This window comes from Sarcophilus harrisii, chromosome 3, assembly GCF_902635505.1.
Source record: "Sarcophilus harrisii chromosome 3, mSarHar1.11, whole genome shotgun sequence".
Taxonomy (NCBI): domain Eukaryota; kingdom Metazoa; phylum Chordata; class Mammalia; order Dasyuromorphia; family Dasyuridae; genus Sarcophilus; species Sarcophilus harrisii.
Window position 1 is genome coordinate 393,290,892 of NC_045428.1, and position 24,217 is coordinate 393,315,108.

General features: G+C 34.1%; 1 protein-coding gene across 3 annotated transcripts in view; it reads left to right on the forward strand.

Moving 5' to 3' along the window:
* Nucleotides 1-24,217, forward strand: part of CCDC141 (coiled-coil domain containing 141) — a 257,825-nt gene that overhangs the window by 123,854 nt on the left and 109,754 nt on the right. For all 3 annotated transcript variants that reach the window (XM_031960388.1, XM_031960387.1, XM_031960389.1), the window contains one exon: nucleotides 10,497-10,691. In XM_031960388.1, the coding sequence (XP_031816248.1) occupies nucleotides 10,497-10,691 (195 nt within the window). The remainder of the gene's footprint in view (nucleotides 1-10,496; nucleotides 10,692-24,217) is intronic.

Below are 24,217 nucleotides of genomic sequence, written 5' to 3' on the forward strand. Positions count from 1 at the left end.
ACAAGTATAACACAGTGGAAAGATTTTTGCTATGTCAAAAGGAAGTTAGATGCAAGATATCAAAAAGTACATTGAATAAGAGTTAGTTTCTAAAGTAAACCTGACCCCTAAAGATGCAGAATTATAGACCTGCACATGGTTGAGTTAGAGGAATGGCTATTGGACTTCGAGAAGTATCCCTGAATTATCAAAACTAAGGAATACTAATAGTTTTTATTTGGATGTGGCTCCACTACTGGGTCAGGATACAGAACACATGAGTTCAAATCTCCCCTCTAATTCTTGCTATGTGTGTGTTCTGGGATAAGCCATAACTTTTCTGGACCTCACTTTTCCCATCTGTAAAATGATATTATACTAGATGATCTTTGATGTCCCGCTTACCCAAGATCCTACTATCAGTAAGTTGACAGAATTTGCTGTTACAGAGCTTAATTCATGAACTTTGCACTCTATGCCATATATATATATATATATATGTATATATATATATATATAGAGAAAGAGAGAGAGACAAAGAGAAAGAGAGACAAAGAGAGAGAGAGAGAGAGAGAGAAAGAAAGAGAGAGAAAAAAGAGAGAGAGAAAAAGAGAGAAAGAGAAAGAGAAAGCGAGAGACAAAGAGAAAGAGAGAGAGACAGAGAGAGAGAGAGAGAGAGAGAGAGCGAGCGCCCTAAGTTCTTAAAGATCATATCAGATGAACATAGGCTCAACAAGCATATATCCTGGAATTTTAGGCAGTGTAACAGAGTGAAGAGAAAAAAGTTCAGGTAATGTGGAAGAAGATATTTTGGGAGAAAGCCAGTCCTGCCTGGAAGACTGCCAGTGGAGCCTTAAGCTCTTCATGATTTTCATAGTTTTTATTTATTTATTTTTTTACCTCTTTTACTGAACTATGAAAGTTCTAAGGTTTTTTGTTTGTTTTTTGCAATGGCACCCAGTGTCAAGGCTGGGCAGGAATGGGATAGATTTGTAGCAGTCATTTGCATATATTGGTCATATAAAGATTAGTCTTCCTAATTTGTAGAGAGCCTGGAAGATGTTCTTTGTCCTTGTTTTATTCCAGAGGAGGAGTGTTATGACATTTGCTCCTAAAGGAGGCTTAAAGATAACAATCAGTGATACTTAGGTTTTGTTCTTTTTTGTGGGAATTACCATTGTTAATAACAATATATGAAGCTGTTCTGTTCAGTGAATGGAAAAGCTATATATCTATACTCTCTACATCATATGTGAATCCACTTGTTTCCCTCACACTGAGGGTTATTGACAACAGGTGTTACTGAGCACTTCCCTGTTACTACTATTTAACTGCTGCCAATGGGGACCACACTTAAGCTACTTCTAAAAACTGAATGTGTAAAAGACTTTAGAGAGCTCAATTTGATTCATTTCTGTCTGCCATGAAGGGGAGTAATGGGAGGTAAACTTTACAGAGCTCTGAGAATTCTGACTTTTGAGGGTTAATTGGCTTCAGTACTTCAAAAGCAACGAGAGTCCCAAGCTTGTACATCATGCATAATTCTACATTTTAAAATATTTCATTAGAAAAGAATTATTTATCTCATTGCCAGCTTATGTTTTAGATCATTTCCTAATTCTTCAGCTTCCCCTCATAGTTACCTTGTGTTTATTTTAATATATATGTTGCACATACAAATATGCATATGTATATGTGTATGTTTATCTATCTATTTTCTGTCTATCAGTCTGACTGCCTTCTGGGATCTACAAGGATCAATCATTCCATCACCAGGTATTTATTAAGTGTCTACTAGACACTATGTGCCAGATGCTGAGGACACACAGACTAAAATCAAATTGTCCCTGCATTAAAGGAGCTTATAGTCCACCATGAAATGTAATAATAATAATACACACATACATGCATATACACATGTATATTTATATTTTTATGTTCATTCATAGGATAGAACATATATACAGATATGCACATCTACAGATAAATCTCTATAAATCTATTTCTATTTCTCCGTGTCACTCTCTCCTTCCTTCCCTTTCTTCCCTTCCTTCTTTCTTTCTTTCTTTCTTTCACTTCTTCCTTCTTTCCTCTCCTTTCTTCTTCCTTTCCTTTTTCCTTCCTTTCTTCTCAAGCCAGACCACTTCTAATTTGGAAGATAAGGGAAGGCTTCACATACTTTGTGAAGAAAACCCAGATGGAGTCATGAAGAGACAGAGAGCAACAACAGAAGTAGCTATCATAATAATAAAGTTCACTGAAGAAATATGAGAGAACCACAGAAATATGAAGAAACTACATAAGAAAGAAAAGTCTTATATAAAAGATAGTTCTTGTATTTGTGATCAGACTATTATTTTTTTTTAAGAAAGTAGTACCTGTTTATATTGGAAATTATAGGTGAAAATGGAAAGTGAGTGACAATTAGTACCAAGCAAACAATAAAAAAGGTGAAAAAACTATGTTGTGATCCACATGCAGTCTCCATAGTCCTCTTTCTGGATGCAGATGGCTCTCTCCATTACAAGTCCATTGGAACTGGTTGTTGAAAAAAGCCAAGTCCATCACAGTTAATCATCACATAATCTTGTTATTGTGTACAGTATTCTCTTGGTTCTACTCACTTTAGTTAGCATTAATTCATGTAAGTCTCTCCAGGCCTTTCTGAAATCATCCTTTTTTTTTTTTTTAGAACAATAATATTCCATAACATTTATATGCCATAACTTATTCATCCATTCCCCAACTGTTGGGCATCCACTCAGTTTCCAGTTCGTTGCTACCACAAAAAAGTCTTATGTGCCCATTTTAAATAGGATAAAGGGTGGCTTTGTCCATCATTTATAATACATTTTATTCTCTCCTTGGCTAATACTACATCTTTGATCTGTAGCATATTAATAAAATTTGTACAAAGCCAGTTAGTTGGCCAATTTACAATTCAACAAGTCATTCATTAGATGCTGTCTCATTATAATTGGTATTAATACTGAAACTTTCCATGACTATCCCAATTGTAAAGCTACATGTAAAAATCATTTTAATGGTCATTTAAACCTTAATTTTCTAATTTTAATTAATTTTATCCATTGAAAATTCTAGGTAAAATTTTGATGGCAATTTTCTGATTCCAGACTACTTCTACCAATTATTTAATGATTTATATTTGGAGTCAGAGGATTTGGGTCTAATTTTAGGATTACTATAAATTTTACAATCTTTACAATAAATTTTGTAATCTTCTGGGGCCTCAATTTCCCTAGCTATAAAATGAAGAGGATGACCTCTAAGATTCCTTTTGGTTTTAAATCTGTGATTTAAATCTATGACTTATTTCAGATTAAATCTGAAATTTTAAATCAAATTTCATGATTAATTATGGAATGTTGATTTTAAATCACCTTAAGACATATGGTCTTCCTCTTGTCTCCCATAATTATTGTATTACCCCAGGAAAATTGTTTCCTACTGCATTTTAAAATGCTTCAAGATTCTACAATCTTTCTGAATGATTGGTCCTAAAATCACCTAATCTTTTTAGTTAGAATACTTAACTCAGTAATCCTTTGGTATTTCTCCTGTTTGATAAGAATAGAGAAAATCATTGCGTCCTTTGTTTACTGGGATTAAGATTATGTCTATACATTATGGGTAAATTAGATATGGACTGAAAAAAATATTTTAGTCCAATTCTCCAATTCATTAAGGACACCTTTAACTCAAAATGCTGTTTCTGGTTCCCTACCAATAGTTCAATCATAGAGAAGAACTGCAGGGAATCTGGCTAACACAATACAATTTTCTTGCAATCATGTAGACCCTCACAGTCTCCTCTTTCTTCAGACAATGTTATTTGAATTCCTTTTAGTGCTTTCACAGGATTTACTTTATACCCCTATGGAAATAATTAGGGTTTCATTTTTCCATTTTAATGTGGAAAAAGCTTCAACTTGGAGAAATCTTTGGAAAAATCCTAAAACAAAACAAAACAAATCAACAAACAAAACCCCAAATCTTCCAGTAGAATCCTATAACCCTGGGCTTCAGGATTTTTTCTTTATTTTCTTAATAGAAAATATGATCAAGAGGGGGAAAAGGGAAAAGAAAACAAAAGCTGTTGAAGGATCATGGTAGCAACAACAACAACAAAAAAGCAATTTTGCTGAAAGATGTCTTTTAAAGCATTCATTTAAAGTTCCCATGGATGAAAAGAAGTGTTATACTCTAAGCCACTGAAAAACCTTTCACTTTGGATCTTTTTTGAAAATGTGAAAGCTTATAATGAAACTTTGGGTCCTAAATGATACCTTTTGACTTGTTCAGCTGAGGAACAGATTGAAACCTCACTATTGAATCACAGAAGGAAGAGAAAAATCATTTCATCCCCCAGTCTCCATGATTGAAATTTTGCTGTTTTTGAGCAAAGTCGGGAATGGTTTATTTTTTGGTAGTCATAATTCTAGTTGCCTCTGTATTACTGAGTAATGTATATCTATACTATTGGCTCCACTCTGTGGCCAAAAGTTGTACAAAGTGAATCATGAGGGTAAATAGTAAGGGGTGCTTCATTCATTCTCTTTCCTTTACTATTCCTTTCCCATCTTTGTCCTTTTCTTCTTTAATTGTCCTTTTTTTTTTTTTTTACTTATTAACAGGGGGAAATACTACATTATGCTTTAGAATTGAAGGAGACATAGACCTTTGCTTTAGGATAGGGATTCTTAACCATTTTACAATTGAGAAAACAAGAGGTCCAGGATGATTGAGTGACTTTCCCAACATCACAGGTAATAAGAAGATTGGAACTATATCTCCTGCCTCCAGAGTTAATGCCATTTTTTTAAACCAATGGATATAATGGAAAGGGCTTTTACTCCAGAGTTAAAGAACTTAGGTTTGAGCTTTCTGGTTGCACTATTTGGAACTTCTCTGACCTCTCTACCAATCCTCAGGAAGCTCATCACTGGGAAACTCCATTATTCTGCAAGACTGAATTAGCCTTTGTGCTAATACTTCATCACAACCCTCAGTGTCTCTGAATGAAAGGTAGAGCCATGAACTCCACAACCTCCATTTCTCACCTGGATGCACTATTTTGGGATTTCTCTAACTTTTCTACCTTCCGCTCATTGCAATTGGTTATCTCTCCTTCACTTTTCCTTTGGTGTAATGTTTTCTCCCATTAGATTGCAACCTTCTTAGGGTAGGAACAGTCTCTTTTTTATATTTGTATTCTCCAGAACTTAGCGGAGTTCCAACACTATTGGAACACAGTAGACTGAATAAATGTTTATTGACTATTGATTACTTCTGCCCCTTACACTTATGGGACCGTGGAAAAGTCTTTTCACATGCCTGGATTTCATTTTCCTCATCTGTGGAGGTAAAATTAATCTCAGAGTCCCTTTCTGTTGTAAATCCATAATCCTATGATTTTTTAGTTGATAAGTAGGCACATCCTAAGACCACAATTCCTCTGGCTTTTGCTATATGCCCTTGCTAGAATGCATAGCAACCTTGAATGGGTTATAGGTGTTATATTATTCACTAATACAGAATGGGATGAAACTTCATTGTCTACCTGGAATGTCACTTTATAGATCAGGAGAGAGGCAGGAATGCTGACAGGGAGCATGTCCAAATCTTACTTTTAGATATCTGTGCTACAGATAAAGGGAGATTATTCATTTCTCAAGGTATCTATTTTTTTTTTTGTTCTCTAAAAGCTCAAGCATATGTTTATTATTATTATCATTTTTTGGATTATATCCATGATTCCATTGTTAAAGGATAATACTGGTGAGAAAACTCCTACCAATGTAAACCTATAGATTCAGGGCCTACAGCCTTTAGAGATTAAGTGATTTGCAAGAAACATATAAATAGTATGTGTTAGGACTTGAACCCAAGTTTTCTGGACTTTGTGACTACTTTGAACTATCCAAGATTAGTTATCCAATCACTCTATCATCTTTCTGTCTCTTTTTTTTTTTCATTTTAAAAAGCCAGATATAAACATGCTCTATTTAATTATATATCATCTTCTGTTTAGAATTGCCAGTTAAAAGTAAAAATGTTTCCATGTTGAGTTCTGTAAATTTTGTGCCAGTGAGTTAATTCTCCTTGGTTTGGATTTGGGTAGCACTGAATACTTAAAGATTGAGGAAGAGATTAGCTATAGCTAATGAAAGCTCACTTCAGATTAATGGTGCTACATGAACTATCAATGACTCTATATAGGCCACTGCTTCATAGTTCAATCTACCAAGAAGACAGAACCATTTTTATAAGCTAAACTCTTGGTAGTATCAGTCTCATCATAGGATCCTAAGGATATAGGATCATAAAGTTAGAAATGAAACGAACTTTAGGAGTCATCTTAACCTATCCTTTCACAGATGAGGAAAGTGATATCTTAAAAAGAATAAGTGAGCTAGCTAGGTAGTAAAGTGAATAGAGTGCTGGGGTCAGGAATTCAAATCCAACCTTAGTCTAGTTTTGTGACCTTGGACAAGTTTTGTAGTCTCTGTTTGCCTCAGTTTCCTTATTTGTAAAATGGGCATAATAATAGAGATTTAATACTTAGCTGGCAGGGAGCAGTTTAGGGAAAAAGAAACAAGATTTTTTTCCATTGGATTTTTGTGGCCTTGATCATAATGACAATTAATTTTCCCCACTTTAAGAATTAATACCTGGGGCATCTAGGTGGCGTAGTAGATAAAGCACCAGCCCTGAAGTCAGGAGCAACTGAGTTCAGATTTGACCTCAGACACTTAATGCTGCCTAGATGTGTGACCCTGGGAAGGTCACTTAACCCCAATTGCCTCAGGAAAAAAAAAAAGAGAGAGAGAGAGAGAGAGAGAGAGAGAGAGAGAGAGAGAGAGAGAGAGAGAATGAATTAATACTCACCTCTGAGGGTTGAGGATAAAAAGAAATAATGTTTGTGAAACACTTTGCTAAACTTAAAGCACTATATGAATTCTAGTTACTGTTCCTACTACTAATAATAGTAACTACCACCACCACTACTACTAAATGCCCAAGGTCATATAGGTGTTAAGTGACCTCGCTGTAATTTGAACACAAGTCCTCTGACTCTAGATAAAGAATTCATTTTACTATAATTTATGACCATTCTTTGCGTATGTGGTAAGAAAAAAACACATGTTTTCAGATTCTGAAGTCAGGTTTGACATGGAAATTTTTATTTTTCACTTGGTAGCCAATCAGTAAAACTTCCTGCTTTAAAACTATGAGATAATAGTTGTAATTTCTTAGCACAGTTTCTGGCACACAGAAGAAAGAAAAAAGAAAGAAAGAAATGAAGGAAGAAAGAAAGAAAGGAAGGAAAGAAAGAAACAAAGAGAGTAAAAAGGAAAGAAGGAAGGGAGGGAGGAAGGAAGGAAAAGGAAGGAAGAGAAGGGAAAGAGGAAAAAAGAGAGATGGGTGGGAGAAAAAAGAAAGGAAGAAAAAAAGGAAAGAAGGATGGAAGGAAAAGAGGGAAGGAAAGGAGAGAGGGAGGAAAAAAGAAAAAAAAGAGGAATGGAAGAAAGTTGGATTTTTTTTCTGCCAAGATAAAGTTTACCTTGAAGAGCTAACCTAGGACTTTTCCCCCTTAAGAAAATCATTTTTGCTTTCTTGTCTATCAGCACTAATCCTCTTAAAAATACCCTTTCAATCAAGGGATCCAGGAGAAGCTCAATTTCCCCAGTAAATGGAACACTGAAAGGCACAGTTAAAAAGGGCCACTACTGTGAGAAAAGAATGAGAATAATGGCATGACCTGTGGAGACCCACTGAGTACAAGTACATTGAGTGCCGTGTGTCTTTAACGGGTCAGAGATATTCACGTATCTCTGTCGAATTGAAAAGTCAAGGTAATGGCAGGCTTTGAGTTGCTTCTGGTGGCAGCACGTATGAGAAATATTTTATTGCTAAGTGACTGAGACGCTTAGAGATTTAACACTTAGCAGGCAGGGAGCAGCTTAGGGAAAAAGGACCAAGATATTTTTCCATTGGGTTTTTGTAGCCTTGATCACAGTGACAACTATTTTTTTTCCTCTTTAAGACTGCATTAAATTCAGGTGTCTCTTGAAGACTTTATTATTATTATTTTCAAATGCTTCCCATGTAAAAATACCTAGGGAAATATGCCATCAAATAAGTGTGGGGAACTGTCAAAAATTTCTTGTAATGCTCTCTTAAAAAATAATTTCCTGAAAATATTGCCCCTCTCTCTCCTAAAGGCTTAATAGATCTACCTTCATCTCAGTGAAATGAGAATCTAGTGATTGTGCAAACTCTGTCATCTTGCTTGATTACTGAAGTCTCTCCACATGGAAGTCACTAGGGAGTTTACTTTCAGGAGAACTGAGATGACATATTAGAGAAGTACCTTGGAGAGACTGTGAGACATGTGTTGACATTCTATAATTGACATCAGATGCCTAAGCACACACTGAAGAGAAGGCTCTTTGATTCACTCTAGAAATATTCAAAATATACATCAGCTTCATCTACTTCCTTTTAAATAAATTCTCTTCATTTAGTAACTTCTGTACTCATGGCATCTAATCAGAAAACATTCTATAAGAGGAAACACCATAGGGCCTTCTCCCCTTTGAAGCATGTATACCCCCCTCCAAGAACAGTGATGTAAGTCTCAAGACTAAGTAAACTCTATAGGTTGTCATGAAGGGGGTACCAGAACCCCACAATTACAGAATTTAGTTTCCAGAATGGGGATTGCAGCAACCCCAGCATCAGTGTTCTGAGAAGCAAAGGTTAGACTTCTGGACCTAGTCCAGAAGAAGCTGAGACCAGAATTCATCTAGCTGACATGCTACATAAAGAAATGAACTTGGTGGAACTCATGATAACTAGGAACTGAGCTAAGTTTTGAACTTACTGTCTCTGAGACTACTATTCCAGAGACTGAGTTACCAGAGGATAAACTCCTTCTCTCCCTTATTCTCTACTCCCTCCCTCCTTTTCTCCCTTATTTTTTCTTTCCTTTTCTACTTCCTCCGTTTCTTTCTTTTCTTTGCAAATATTATATTGTAACTTTATTTTCTTCTGCTTCTACTTCTTCTGCTTCTGCTGCTGCTTCTATTCCTGTTCCTGCTGTTCCAATGGCCCTCAAGCCATGATTAAATGAGCATCAGGTTTTGGCTTTTAAAAAATATAAGTAGTGGACAGTAATGTTTTAAATTATTACATATGTTTGTGCATTTATGAATATTTGTAGATATTTTACATACACAAGTATATGTATGCTTATATATGTATGTATATGAGTATTTGTATTTTTGCTGCTAGCACAATATTGGGTACTTGTGGAATGAATAAATGACAGTAGCAGACTATGCTTGGTATTGTAATAGAATTCTGTGGTTACTGAGAAAATATGAAATTTGAAAGAGGTTACAATAAAATCAAACTGAATTTGGGTCTTAATTTTCAGGCCTTTGACAAATGAACTGTGGCTATCCCTTAATCTATCCTGGAAAAAAGTGCTCCTTGCTATCCCCACTTCCTTTCCCCAAAGCCCTACTATCAGATCCATTGTCTCACAGATAATCATAGTTTTATTATACTAGACCTGACATCTCTGCTTTTGAGAGTAACTTGGATTTTCCTTTAAATAGACTGAATTTTGAGGTGTTTGGTATACTCCAAGAGTGTTATCCTTTTTTCTTTACCTATTATTATTATTTATTTATTATTTTGCTTCCAAATGTGATGGGAAATAAAAAAAAACTACCTCTTTTCTTCTCTAGAATGTTTCTATTTCATGAGGGGTGAAAGTAGTGAAAGGTGATTTTAAGGCCAAAAGGAAAGAGTACTGCACAATATAGCTATTAATTGTGTAGTGAATAACAAACCTCAATCTTTAGTTTCAAGTATTGGCAAACCTGAAATGCAGCAACAAGCCATGTGATATTTTCCTTATTTTTCTATATTGGCAATGAAACTGAATTTGGAGAGAAAGATGGATATATATTTTCTTTTATCCTTAAATTTAAAAAAGGAACTTGGCCATGATACAAATTGAAAAAGGATATAAATGTATATTTTAATATGTGGGAAGGTGGAGGTGGTAGAAGGAAAGCAAGTATAAGTTATTTGATTCTTCAGTAGCTTCACCCAGTTAAGTCTTATAGATCCCTTTCCTTTCTCTTCCTTCTTTCTTTTCTTTTTTTAAATTTTTCTTAATACTACAATAATATAAAAGAAAGCAAGACAGAGGTAGCTATATTCCATTTGTAAAGATAAATGTTGGTCCCAGAGATCTGATGCTTATTTTTATATCTCCATCCTTTCAATAGAAAGATGGGGATGATAGATATGGCATCGGTATATATCATCAAATACTATATTATTAGCCCTTGGATATTGTAACAGATAAAGTAGTTGATTGACAAATACTGCTAATACCTTCTTTACTGTTTTTTAGTTTTAGAGCCAATTAAGATCAGGCTGTGTAGAACCAACTAAATTAAAGTGGTCTTTTTTAGGAGTGGAATTCCACTATTGACAAACTGAAAAGTGAAGCCCTCAGGATTCTGCTGACAGAAGACTACGTGGAGAAAGAACACCTCCAGCTTTCAAATCAGAAGTTGAACCAGCTTCAAGAAGAGTTTGCTCAACTCATGGAGGAAAGGAAAAACTTGTTACATGAAGCAAATGATTTCTTTAACAGTGTTAATAAGGTTAGTATGAGTCAAAATCATTAATTATAAGTAATCATATGTGGCTCAAAAGAATGATTTAAAAGACTAGATTGTATCAAGGGGATAGAACATCTAAACACTATTATTCAAGCTGAGAGGTTCCATGACTCCTAAGAACAAGTTGGTTTTTAAAATATATCCCTACTGTGGTGATAAGTTACTTTTAAAAACTAACAATGTTCAGATCATTAACATGAAAGAGTTTTACTTTGTAAGAATTGCCTCATACAGTGTGTGTCAGTTACATTGTGGAAACTTTTCTGTTTGGGAGCAAACCAGAATCCTTTATCTGAGTATTTTAGTAATTATGCAGAAATGCTACCACATTTAGCAAAGAGAAAGGAAGTTAGGGTACAAAAACCAAGTAACAACAGCTACACACTTCCTTTATAATTTTCAGCAAATGATTCTTTATTTCCAGTCTTCCTTTTTTAAACTGAATAGTAAAAGGAATACTAAATACTGCATATTGCTTAGTTGAGCAAAGTTCTTTTATTGTTTGTCCTTCATTTTTGAAGAGGACCATGGCATCAGGGAGGTGATGCCATGACATGCAAGTGAATTGGATTAAAGTGATGGAGAGCAAGGTCACCTGCCTCAGAGCCACCTACGCCCAGTGGCAAGATATAAATCAAAATGACTGGAGATGGCCCTGGATGAAATGGGAGACCATAGGCAAAACTATGGGAGTGGTTTGCCATTTTCTTTTTTAGTGCATTTGACAGATGAAGAAACTGAGGCAAACAAGGAGCAAAGTTCTTCTGCCTTATGAAAGCACATAAAATAAATCAGAGGGTTATCTGCCTCTCTCCTAGGGAAAAGTTTTTTGAAGCTGCAACAGGTGTATGAGTCTTATCTTTTATCATGAATCTTTCTTTTAAAACCCAGAAGAGGGAAATCTTGAGTCTGGGCCATTTCCAGCTCTTGAGTTGAAATCTAAAGCTCTCCATATGTCAATGGAAAGTAAAATGTCAAGATGTTAAAGTTGATTTCCTTTTCCATTCATTTAGTAATCCTCTAGGTAATTCATGTAAAGCAAATTATTTTTGATGGCTAATATTGAATACTAATATAAATGTGTTTACTTTGTATGTGCCAAATTGTTGTTCATGTTTTAGAACCTAATTTTAAAATTTTCTCATTATTTTAGAGGTGAACATTACCTTCAAACTCTGTGCATTTTATTCCCTTCTTACAAAGGGAAAAATGTAAAATATTTATGGCAAATGAACTGAGTAAAAACAATCACAGGAACTAACTACCTACAATGCATAAATTACAATCACAATTATAATACCATGAACACCGTTTCCGGGTCGACACAAATAGATTTCTTCCTAATATGAAAGGTTTCTATGAGCTCTAGTCATGTAAATAGGAAAACCTTTGGTTAGACTCTAAACAGTAAAATTTATGGTCAGTAATCTTTTCTTTGAGAAATATACTATTCATTTCTGATGCCAGCTTTGTGGAATATAATGACATCACCTTCATCTAAAGCTCTTTCCAAAAGGACAAAGACTAGAATTCATTGTTTTTTATAGAAAGTGCTCCAATTATGAATCCTCATTAAACTTTCCTCAAGAAATGGGAAATTTTTATTTCATTCTTTATCTCATTGGAAAGTTGGTAATTAATACCTTAGTACATATATAACTTACATTAGGGAATGCAGTAATAATACCTAGAAAATTTTGAGCCATCCTTTATCAACTCAGAAAAAGATTAGGTATGGTGTCTCTTACATTTTTTGATGTGAGAAGGAAAGAATAAAAGTAGTTTCTTACTCAAACTTAAGATGTAAATCAAGATCCTGATTTCCATCAGAGAATGTTGCTTATCATTTTGCTACAGTGGGATACTAACTATTCAAGTTATAATAAGCCCACATGGAACATATTCATGTGATAGGATATGCATCACAGTGGTATAAAGATATGAAATCTCTCTGTCCTTTCCAACATCAGACACAATTTCCAATATGAGATCAATGGAAGTCATACATATAAACATAAAACACACACTCCTTAAAGTCAGCAGTAAATAAGTCTTTTTAAAATAAATATTTAATACTTATAAAGGAAATACCACCAAAAATGAAATCAGAAGAATTGAAATACTGATTTTGCTATTATTACCTCTGAAACTGTGATTAAATCATTTAACTATTGTTAGACTTTCTAAATCTATAAAATGAAGAAATTAGTCTAGTGACCAAATCCAAAGTGCCTTCTAACTGTATATTTATGATTTCATGATCAATACCTATTACTATCACTATGTATTATCTTGATGCAATAGGAAGTAACCAAAATTGTTTGGTAATTATATGGTATATGCCATCATTCTAACTAAAGATAAAATATATCTTGTGACTTATAAATTGTGCAAATTTAAAATCTGAGCCCTTAAGCAATCCTTTGAAAAAATATATGGACCTAATGTTGTCTCTTCCACTCTCTCATTGTAGTTCTTTGTGTCTTCCCCCCATACACACACAGACATACATATATACTTACATATCTTTATATGTATGTATGTATTTCTCATGCCTTGAAGAAAAGATGGAAATATCTTTATGGGCACTCAAGGCTTATAGGAGCCATTTGGAATAATTATTATAGGTGGTAGATTGACATAGCAATGGAAATTTTAAGTCTAAGTTTTATTTACTTTTGCTTTTCTTTTTTATAAAAATATGCTTAAGCCTTTATGCTCCATGGCTGTGTATCCTCTCTTTTTCTGTATCCCTTCTTCTTCATTCTTTCCCTTCCCTTTTTTTCTACATATATATATATATATATATGCCAGCTTAAACATAAGGGTTACCACTATTTAAAAAACTTATGATACATGATTAAAATCACTAGATAAATCATTCAGAGCAATATTTAGAATTTCTTATTCCTGTTCTTTAGGGATAAAAATGTTAATTTATGCAATTTTGCAAAACTGAATATAACATAATTATCATTTTATCTGTCCTTGCTGAACATTATTTTTCCTATGGGTCTAAACATAAATTTCTTTACCTTTCAATATTGCCAGAAGTTATTCATTTCTAAAGCCAAAGCTAATCATCCAGTTAGCTTAATGTTTGCACACAAGTGAATGCTCCAAACGGTCCTGGTTGAAGAATATGGTAGTTTACATATGGAGCACCAGGTGGAGCCATTATGACATGTGACATATTATCATTGGCAGTTTTTCCATGGATTAGTTCTAGGAGGTTAATTTAGGAACTGATCCCAAAAGAGTATAGTTTCAGAGTGGAGAAAAGTTGAGAAGATAGGCCTATAGTAAGGGCAAAGTGATCAGAATTCTAGCTATAGTTTTGTCAGATTTATGACTGAAAACATGGATCTCCTGTAGTTGGCTAACTATCCATTGCACTGACTTTCATATTTATTTTTCAGTGACTATGGTAGTTGAAAAATATGTAGATGGCAGATTGTTTTCATGATGCATGAACAAAAGAGCTAGGCTGATTATTTTAGATAAAGTCTGTTTTTAGTTATGAAGCACTTATCACATTGGTTATATCTAGTCTGAAAATTTATGTAGACCTGTTCATTGAATACAGTTATTAGATACCAGCTATTTTGGCCTAGAGTATAGTTTTTCAGTTTTTCCAAATAAATCAAATATTGCTGAAGAAGCAGCTACAAATAGAACAATTTTATGGAGAAATAAAGAGGTCTTTTAACTTTTTTGGGGGGCGAGGGGGAGCATCTTTTAACTTCTTGACAAGAAATGACCTAGGACAACTGAGATTCTAAGTTCAGATGGTAAGGCTTATCTCTGATGTCAGAAGAACATTGGAATAAATCAGAAGAATTCTCTATATAGATGTTTATTGTTATTTATGTCTGTTTATCAAAATAGGAATAAATAAGAGGGAGGGCTATCTTTGGAAACTGGATAAAATGAAGAGAGAATAAATTAATTAAATAAAATCATAGTTCTTCATATTGGTGCAAAACAGAAGAGAAAGGAAATGACAATTATATTTTTCCCTCCAGAAATATTAATTGTAGGACTAACAATTATATCAACAAGTGAAAATGATGTATGTTTTAATTAAAAAATCAAAATTTTTTTCATTTTACATACTATCTCATTTTGTCAAATATATGGAAATGTTCTTCTGTGACTCCACTTTTTTTATGTCATGCATCAAAGTCTATAAATCTAAAAAATTAACCTTTCTAGAAAATCAATTATTTTATGAATTACTTTACTTTCTTGAAAGCTTGTTATATAAAATGAATAGTTACAGGGGTCCTCAAACTATGGCCAGCGGGCCAGATGTGGCAGCTGAGACCGATTATCCCCCTCACCCAGAGCTATGAAGTTTCTTTATTTAAAGGCCCACAAAACAAAGTTTTTGTTCTTACTATAGTCCAGCCCTCCAACAGTCTGAGGGACAATGAACTGCCCCCCTATTTAAAAAGTTTGAGGACCCTGAGTGATGTATGAAGAAAACTACTTATGAACTACATATTCTTCCTTTTATTTTCATGAGTATCTATTGAAATATTTTTTGAATCTATTAGCAACCTGCCCCAAAACTTATTAATTCCTTTTTACACAAAAAGGTAAAAATTAATCAATTGACAATACTGGAGTTATAAGCTAAAACACCAAATGAAATGGTGTAACAGTTTCATAGAATCATCATTCTAACCACCAGTGTGCAAGATACATTATCTATCATTAAATTAGTACATACACAAAGTTTCAATCTTGATGATTTTAGCCTGATGTTATTTATTTCAAGAAATGTTCACCCAGATCAATATTTATTGATCAGTTACTTGAGATATATTAATTATTATGCAAAGAATGTGTCACCAAAATAAATTAACACACATATTTTAGGCGCCTAATATCTGCCAAGCAATGTGCTAACTGTTGGGAATATAAAAGCAAAAAGAGTACCTACCTTTAAGGAGATCACAATCTAAAATTCAAGCTTAGAGATGGGTTTTAAGAATAGAAGGAATCATGGTCTATATGACTAGCCCAAATTGTACTTAACACAATAAAATATTCTTGGTTCAATCAATTATTCCAAATCTATACATTCAGTTCCTATGCACATGTTTTCCTTAAGGAAAACAATCTCTAAAGAATGAGATTCTCCTTATTTAGGGACACACATAGGTTCTTGGTTATCAACTGGAGAGTCAAGGTCAGTCACAAACCTCAAAGAAGCTAGAAAATAGTAATTTTCCCAGTTCCCACTGTTTCTGCTTTCATTGTGGAAAATTAAATGATTTTTTTGAAATATATCCTCTTTAAAAGATATTTATTTGGATGTGAAATAACAGTACCTATGGAAATGCCATGATTTCAAACCAAAAAAAAATCACTCATTTAACAAATTCAGTACTTATTCAATGCTTCTTAGGAGCATAGTGTTGTGAGGTATACAAAAAAATTCATGGTCTATATCTGTGTATGATTTATAAGTTGGTAGGAGAAGGGGCAGGGGAAGGAAGACATCTGTACAGAAGAGGGGTTGCATTATGTCCTTTTAAATGCATAAAATTCTTCCATTTATCTTTATACACACACACACACACACACACACACACACACATACATACACATTCTACCTTGAAACTTCTCCATGCCTTAACCTTTGCTGAAATCTCTGAAGATGAAATATCCTTTTACTCTTCATTATGACTGCTTGCAACCTTTATTCCATCCCCTTCGATTTTTTCTGGGACTTTGCTCCATTTGTTATACTCTTTTTCATTGTCAGTCACTGCATCTCTACTTTCCTACTGCCTACAAATATATTCAGGTCTCCTTGACTCTTAAACACAGAGCACACTTTCCTTATCCCTCCTATCTTCTCAAGCTAATCCTATACTTCTCTTCACATATAAACTTTTAGAAAAGACATTCTACACTTTACTATCCATTCCTTGTCATTATAGATTCACTCTTCAAATTCTTGCAAACTCATTTCCATTTCTACCACTTCACTACTACTGCTCTGGGTAATGTTACCAGTGACCTTTTAAGTACCAGATTGAATGTCTGCCTCTCAGTTCTGGATCCTCTCGATCTCTCTGCAACACATCTGTTGACCACTTACTTCTTCCATATTTTTTCTTGTTCTGTAGCTTCCTTCTGACACTTCTTTATGACTATCCCTTGATCCTATTCCTTGACATGTCTAACCCTTTTTTTCTCTCCATATTCTTTCCTGTAGATATCTTACATTTCTAAGGGAGAGAATAAGGAAAAGAAAAAGAGTCATTCTTGTGGTTTTACTTATTGATTTTACATGTATCATTCCCAGTCTTTATATACAGAACTGGTCTCTGGTCTCTTCTGAGCTTATGTATTATAATTTCAATTGTTTACTATATAATTCTTTCTCACTAGCACCTCAAACTTATTATATCCCAGATAAACAGTATTTTCTCTCCATCCTTTTTTCTGTCTATCCCATAAGAACACCATCTTCTCAGTGACTTGACTCATTTTTGACTCATCTCACTCTCCCAATCCCTGCATTCTATCACTTTTCAAGATCTGTTGCTTCTACATCCTTGATTTCTTTTAGCTTCTCATTACTTACCTGGATCATAAATACTCTCTTTATTGAGTTCCTTCTCTCCAATCTCTGATTTCTTCAGTCACACAGCTATCAAAACAATCTTCTTCTCTACAAGTCTGAGTTACAACCTTCTTGAATTACTATGGTTAAAGCATGGTGATATAATACAAAGATTTGTCATTCCAGAATCAATGGAGACTTAGATTTGAATCATTTCTTTGATTCTTAGTAAGATGCTTTCTTTGACATTACTACTGACATTTTAGGGCAGTTAAGTGTTGCAATGGATACAGGGTAGGGTCTGGAGTCAGGAAGACCAGAGTTCAAATCCAGCCTCAGAAACTGTCTGTGTGACTGTCATTTTTTTTTTGTTTGTCTAAGTTTCAGTATTGGTAAAATGAGCTGGAAAAGGAGATGGTAAAATATTCCAATATCTTTACTTTTATCTTTATCTGTGAATCCAAACCCAGCACAATTTCTACTATTTCATCCTGCCTCCAGAATATTCAAATTATTGTTCTTTTACTAAATCAGAGGGTTTTATAATTAATGTCATTGTTTTTTAAATCTCCTATCAATCTTTTGCCTGCTACATCTAAATATATTCCATCTGCTAATTTATAATGTATCTATCTAGTTTTAAATGTGGGCCATATGTTTGTGCTGAATTGGAGGAGGTGAAGTATGAAATAAATAAAGATGTAACATGCCCAAAAGATACCTGCAAATACATGAGGAGAGATTAATTGAGAGAATAGGGCTAAAGGGAGCATACTGGAATTATCAGCCAAAAAAATGTTCATCAGCAATTGAGAGATGAATTTGCTGAGGGAAAAAATATAAAGAGAATAGGGTAAGTCAGAAGATGGAATTCAACCCTCAAGGCTCCCCATAGTTACTTAAAAGTGGGAAAGGAAAAATCATGAAGACAAGAAAGGAACTCTCAGTGAGTACTGGTTATTGTACAAGGATATAATTTCCATAGGTCTTGCAACATTTCTGTTCTTGTTTTGGGAAAATGAATCCAAACTTTCACAACTTTCAAAAAATATTTCAGTCTTACCTCTCATGGGTTTTATCAGGTGATTTGTGGGACTTCTCATTTGAGGAACCTAGCACTAGAAGGACCAAAATTTGGGAATACTCCAAAGGTCAAGTTGCATTAATTAACACAGTCATTTTTTAAATCCATAAGGCAAAGAAAATAGAAGCATGATAAAAACAAGAATGCTTATTTTAGAATCAAAAGGACCTGGGTTCAATTCTGTCTCTTACAAGGGACTAATTACTTAATCTCTTTGAATCTTGATTTCTGCATTTTGTAAATATGGGATAATAATGATGTCTATAGTGATGAAAGAAGCATAATGCATGCCCTATGTTTTACAAACCTCAGAACACTATATAACTATTAAATATTATTATTATTAGTTTAGATTTATTATATTTGGCTCTTTTTAAATTTTCAAAACTCCTAATTTCTTTCAACACCTCTGTCATTCTTTTCTGGAGATCACCCTTTTCAAATATTGTTTCATTCACAACCTTTCTAAAATAACTGTTGTTGTTCAGCTGTTTCTGACTCTTTGTGAAGCCCATTTGGTATTTTCTTGGCAAAGATCCTGGAATGTTTTGCCATTTCCTTCTCTTTCTCATTTTGTAGATGAGGAAACTGAGGCAAACAAGGCTAAGTATCATGTAGCTAGTAAGTGTCTAAGACTAGATTTGAGCTCCTTGATTCCAAGCCCAGTGTTCTATCTACTGCACCACTTAGCTAGCCCTGACTTTTCTTTGCATAAAAATCAACCTCTTTTTCTTTTGTTCCCCTTTTCTTGCACAGTGGAGACCCAGGGTGATAGTCCATTTCAGCTGTTTTCCATTAACCATCTCACAACCTTTGAGTGAAATAATTCACCATTCCAATCTTCCTTTAAGGGGTCAGAATCCTTTGAACTATGAGTAATATATGTTAAGTATAGTTAAACTTTCTAATGCAAAATTATAAATTATACATGAAAGGGCTTGCATATTGCATTTCTCATGAGGACCAAAGGTTCAATGCTTTAATACACTAATTATAATCAAGGGATTGATTTTTATTTATCCTAACAAATTATTATTACAGACTTTCTGAAATGGGAAAAACTCAGAGGCCACCTAATTCAATATGTCTCCAGTCCAATTCCCTCTCCAAAATCCCTGAGAAGTGGTCATGAAGCTAGCATTTGAAGACTTCTAGTTATGGGGAACATCAATATTTCTTTGGCCCTTTAAACAATCCTAATTATATAATCTTTCCTTCTATGAAACCAAGATCGGCCTCTGCAACTTCAATCCATTTTTCTTAGGTCAGTCTTGAGAGCCAAGAAGAAAATGTCTAACCCCTCTTCTATGTGACAGCTCTAGAAATGGGAAACTATAAATGTGTTAATTCTTCTTAGATGATCTAATTTTTATCCATCTACAGTTATAATTAGCATGCTACTGCTATGAATTTATATTAATTTTTCAATGGGTAATTACTTCCTCAATCCTTTCCTTTAAAGAATATATATCTCCCCATTTGAGCAAAATGAACTCTGTATTCATATCTGGAATGGAAATATCGCAGGCTGGATCTAAGGTGATTTGCATCAAAGATACCCTTGTAAGATTCTTGTATAATTTTAATATATGGGAGACACTATCTGAGGAATGTTATGGAAACTGTTTTGGTCCACTAATCAAATCCTTTTTAATGATAATAAATACATTGGGATAAGATTTCCAGTAAATTGCATTGCTAAAAAGATGTGGTCTGCTATAGAAAATTATTAGCATACTTATTCATGGACAAGAGATGCTGGACCTGTACTTGAAGCTTTTTCCCATTCATTAGATAGCATGACTCTTTTGGCATAACCTTTGAGAACCTATAACTATGTATCAGGTATAACTATAACCTATAACTATGTATCAGAGTAATATTGTGTATAGACTATTTCTATAATCTTCAAAGAAATAAGGCAATGTCTTCCAGTACAACACCCATATCATTCATGAAAAGAGGCAATAGAGATCCCCGCAGAAAGGCAAGTATGCAATATTTGTTATCATGTTAGAAGAAGCTAGTGTGGAATTTTGTTTTGCATGACTGCATATTTGTAATAGATTTTATATTTATCACTGCAAAGGGTAGAGGGAAAGAATTTAGAACTCAAAATTTAATAATACATTATAATATGATATTGTTAAAATAATAATTCCAACATATTACTTTGTAATAATTTTATTATTTATGTTTATTATAAAATATACTAATATCATATAGTATTTTATTATGAAATTCTATTTCTATATATCTAATTATTATAATTATATTTTATTATATATTATAAAAGTATTGTATTTATTATAAAACATTTTTATTATTTTTATAGCTAATATTTATGTAGTTCCTACTGTATGCAGGCACATAATAAGTACTTTACAAATATTATCTCATTTGACAATGATTTGATCCTGACAACAGACCTATGTAGTAGGTGCTAAATATTATTCCTATTTTTAAAAATGAAGAAATTGAGACAAACAGGGGTTAAATAGTTTGTCCAGTGTCACATAGCTAATAAGTCTCTGAGATTCACAAATTTGAATTTAGGTATTTCTTCACTCCAAGCCCAGCACTTTGTGCTCTATGTATGGTACCACTTAGCCTCCAAATTTTAAAAAATGCTTTAAAAGCACTTAAAAAACATTATTCATATTTATTTACTCTGAGTATCTCTTTAATCAAGGATTTGGATGTGGTTGGCACTGAAAAAACCTTCAATTTTTAAAATTTCACCAGCTGGACACCCAAAGCCTTAGCATTTTTGAATGATCTTTTAATTCTTTAGACTATAGCAAACAGAGGAGTTCAGTTAGGTGCTGTGGTCTTTAACACCTGCTAATTACTCTCTTAATAAAGAGATTATGCCCTGGCATATTGGAGCAATGGCAGCTGGAAAAGTCAGTGAGGAAGGGTGCTACCTAGGGCAGCAGGAAGCAGGAGGTAACAAATACTTAAAACTCAACTTCCTTAATCAGGAATTAAACAGGTTTCCTGTATAAGTTACCTCATTGGGTTTCATGAGGCTTTGGGATCTGTGAGCAGGCAAGGACAGGGAGGCAGCCAACCACTTAGATGGTGAACTGTTAGGGAAGGGTTACCTCAGATAGTGTTTAAGAAAGTGAGCTCAGGCTTTCCGTTGTTTATTATGAAAGTAGAGCCCAGAAGAAACCTGAATCTTCAGCAGAGCTGAAGCAGAACTGGTGCTCTAAATTCACTGTGCCATCTAACTGCCCCCATACACTATTTAAAAATACTTTGGTAACCCTATTTTATTATAATTGCTCACCTTTGAAATTCTATATATTTTACTTTATACATTTTAACTGTTCCATAAAGGGATATATTGGTTTCACAAACTGCCAAAGGCTAAGATTTTCTCTCCTAACCTCTAAGTTCATAGAAGGGAATGTCCAGAGTTCTAGAGATATACGTGTATGTGTGCACGTATGTGTGTATTGCACATGCTAATTCTCCTGCTCAAGACTCAAACACAGTTGTTAAACACTTTCAATTCCACTCTCAGAGATGCTACATGATACCATAGCTATGCTGGACTCCATTTCTTACTTAAATAATGAATCCCTTTGAAGTGCTTTAAAGAAATAAATGTGTTCGTGTAAAGATACCATCTGTAGCGATGATTTGGTACAGCCTGTCCTAGATCTACAACTTAGCAAAGAAAAGAACAGATCTTTATTAGTTTCTTACAGAAGGAAAGCCAAGCCTCTGCCTTCTAAAAGCAACTGATTTCATTCCTTCTGCATCTCAGGCTAATAGATCAGAATAATTTAAAAATATATATCTGGAATAGTTAGCAAGATCTAGAATCCAACTGGGGGTGGAATAATGGGAGGAGGAGATTTTTATATATTCCTTTAAGCCTATAATCTACAATCTAGTCGAAGGATTTGATATGACCTACAAACTGTGGCCTTTGGAGACAAGGGATAGAAAAAGACTATCTAAAATTCCCATGGGCATTCAAGTGTGGAACTCAATACTCTTATTGCTGTAAATAACCTTAGCTATTCCTTGTGTGTATATAAGAGATTCCTTCCCAACTTTATCTAGTATATCAGATTCCTTATGAATATCATAAGGGCTCAGTCTTATATTTGCCAACGATTAGTGAGAAAGAATGGTATTTTTTGTTGTTGTTCCTTTGGGCATCTCTCTATCTTATGCTTGAATATTTCAGCAAATCTTTGCTTAGTTCATTCATCCAATGTTTTCATGAAAAAGTAAGAGTGATTTAGGAATTTTTTGAAGTAAGAAGCCTGTTTTGTGAGAAGAGAGGTGGAATGGAATTCAAATGGATTATGAGATGATATGTGAATAACAACAAAAATGTATTAAGCTCCTGTTCTATGAAAGAACCTGTGCTAGGTAATAAGGATAGATACAGGATAGAAATTTAAAAAAAAACATTTATGATGATTTAGAAAACAGCATTTTAAGTCACTTCAAATAGGGAAATAAGTGTTTGAGAAATGAAATAGGGAGGACAGGATCCCAGACTTTGCTAGAATTCTTACAAGGTGCTAATTACTGGAATTGATAGAGACAATAATTATCTAATTTAGCATGGTACTTAACAGTTCTTTAGTTCACTAATGTACTTAGTTCTTATTAGAGTTCATACCTTTCACACCTTTAAGATTCACACCTTTAAGAGAGCATATATAAGCTAGGAGCCTCAACAAGGATTAAGTCCAGGAGATTCACAAGTCAGAGGCCCACAAGCCCACTCTCGGAGGCAGAGTCAGATTCATTCCAACTTCCACCTTTGTGCTGGTTGGAGACATTTGGAGGAGGAAAGGCTGAAGCTGGCAGAGGCAAAGGACTAGCGGCAAGAGCTCTGGGAATCAAGGAGAGAGATAGGCCTCTAAGAAAGCCCAAGGAAGGTGACAATACTTGGAAAGAAAAAATAAAGGATTTAACTCCTGTCTGCATTTGAGGTGATTATTACTCTGAACTGAAACTAAGGCTGCCTCCAGAAGCCTCCTCCAAGAAACCTGATCCCAGAGAACTTTACACTTTAGAGAAGAACATTACAAAACTTTATATTCTTTTAAAACTTGCCACCTGTGGAACTTTGCTTTCTCCAGGTGGAGAAAGGGCCCACTACACATTGGCCCTTTTTGCAAAAAGTCTATAAGAACTGTTCAATGGCTTGAAGAGAAAGCTTCTGAGACTCTCCTTTCCCAACTTATAGAAACTCCTTGCAGGATGATTTTAGCTGAGGGAAATCAAATATGTTTTGAGAAAAGTGGTTTTTTCCCCTCTGAGCCTTCAGGATCTGGATTGTCTATTTACCATTTATGGTACCACTTCTGGGAGGAGGAATGGAATTTATGAGTGGAAGCTTAAACTTGGAGTCAAGAAATCAAGTGGCTACTTCTGTGTCTGCTGTGTGATATTGAGGAAATAAGCTCCTTGAAAGTAGAGACAATGTCTTATTTATCTTTGTAAACTTTGAAGAATCTAGCCTATCAATAACTGAGTAGTCACTCAATAATTGTTTATTCATTGAAATCACCATTTTTCCCCTCATTTAAAAAAATATAATGATCCATTAATCTTTGGTCATAAGTTTATTAAGGTCTTTACTTCTTATATAAATACATTTAAAGTGCTTGGCCATTTGGGAAAAATTGAGAAAAATTTCGAGTTGTAAATATTCAAGTGTTTTAAAATCTACTTTGGGGATTATGCAGGCTCTTTGCAAGCTCTTTTCTTCAAGAAAAATTCTTAGAAGTCATAAGATCCAACTAACTTTTCTTTACTATTATAAAATACTCCCTTTCATGAACTCTTCCAATCAAACTGGTC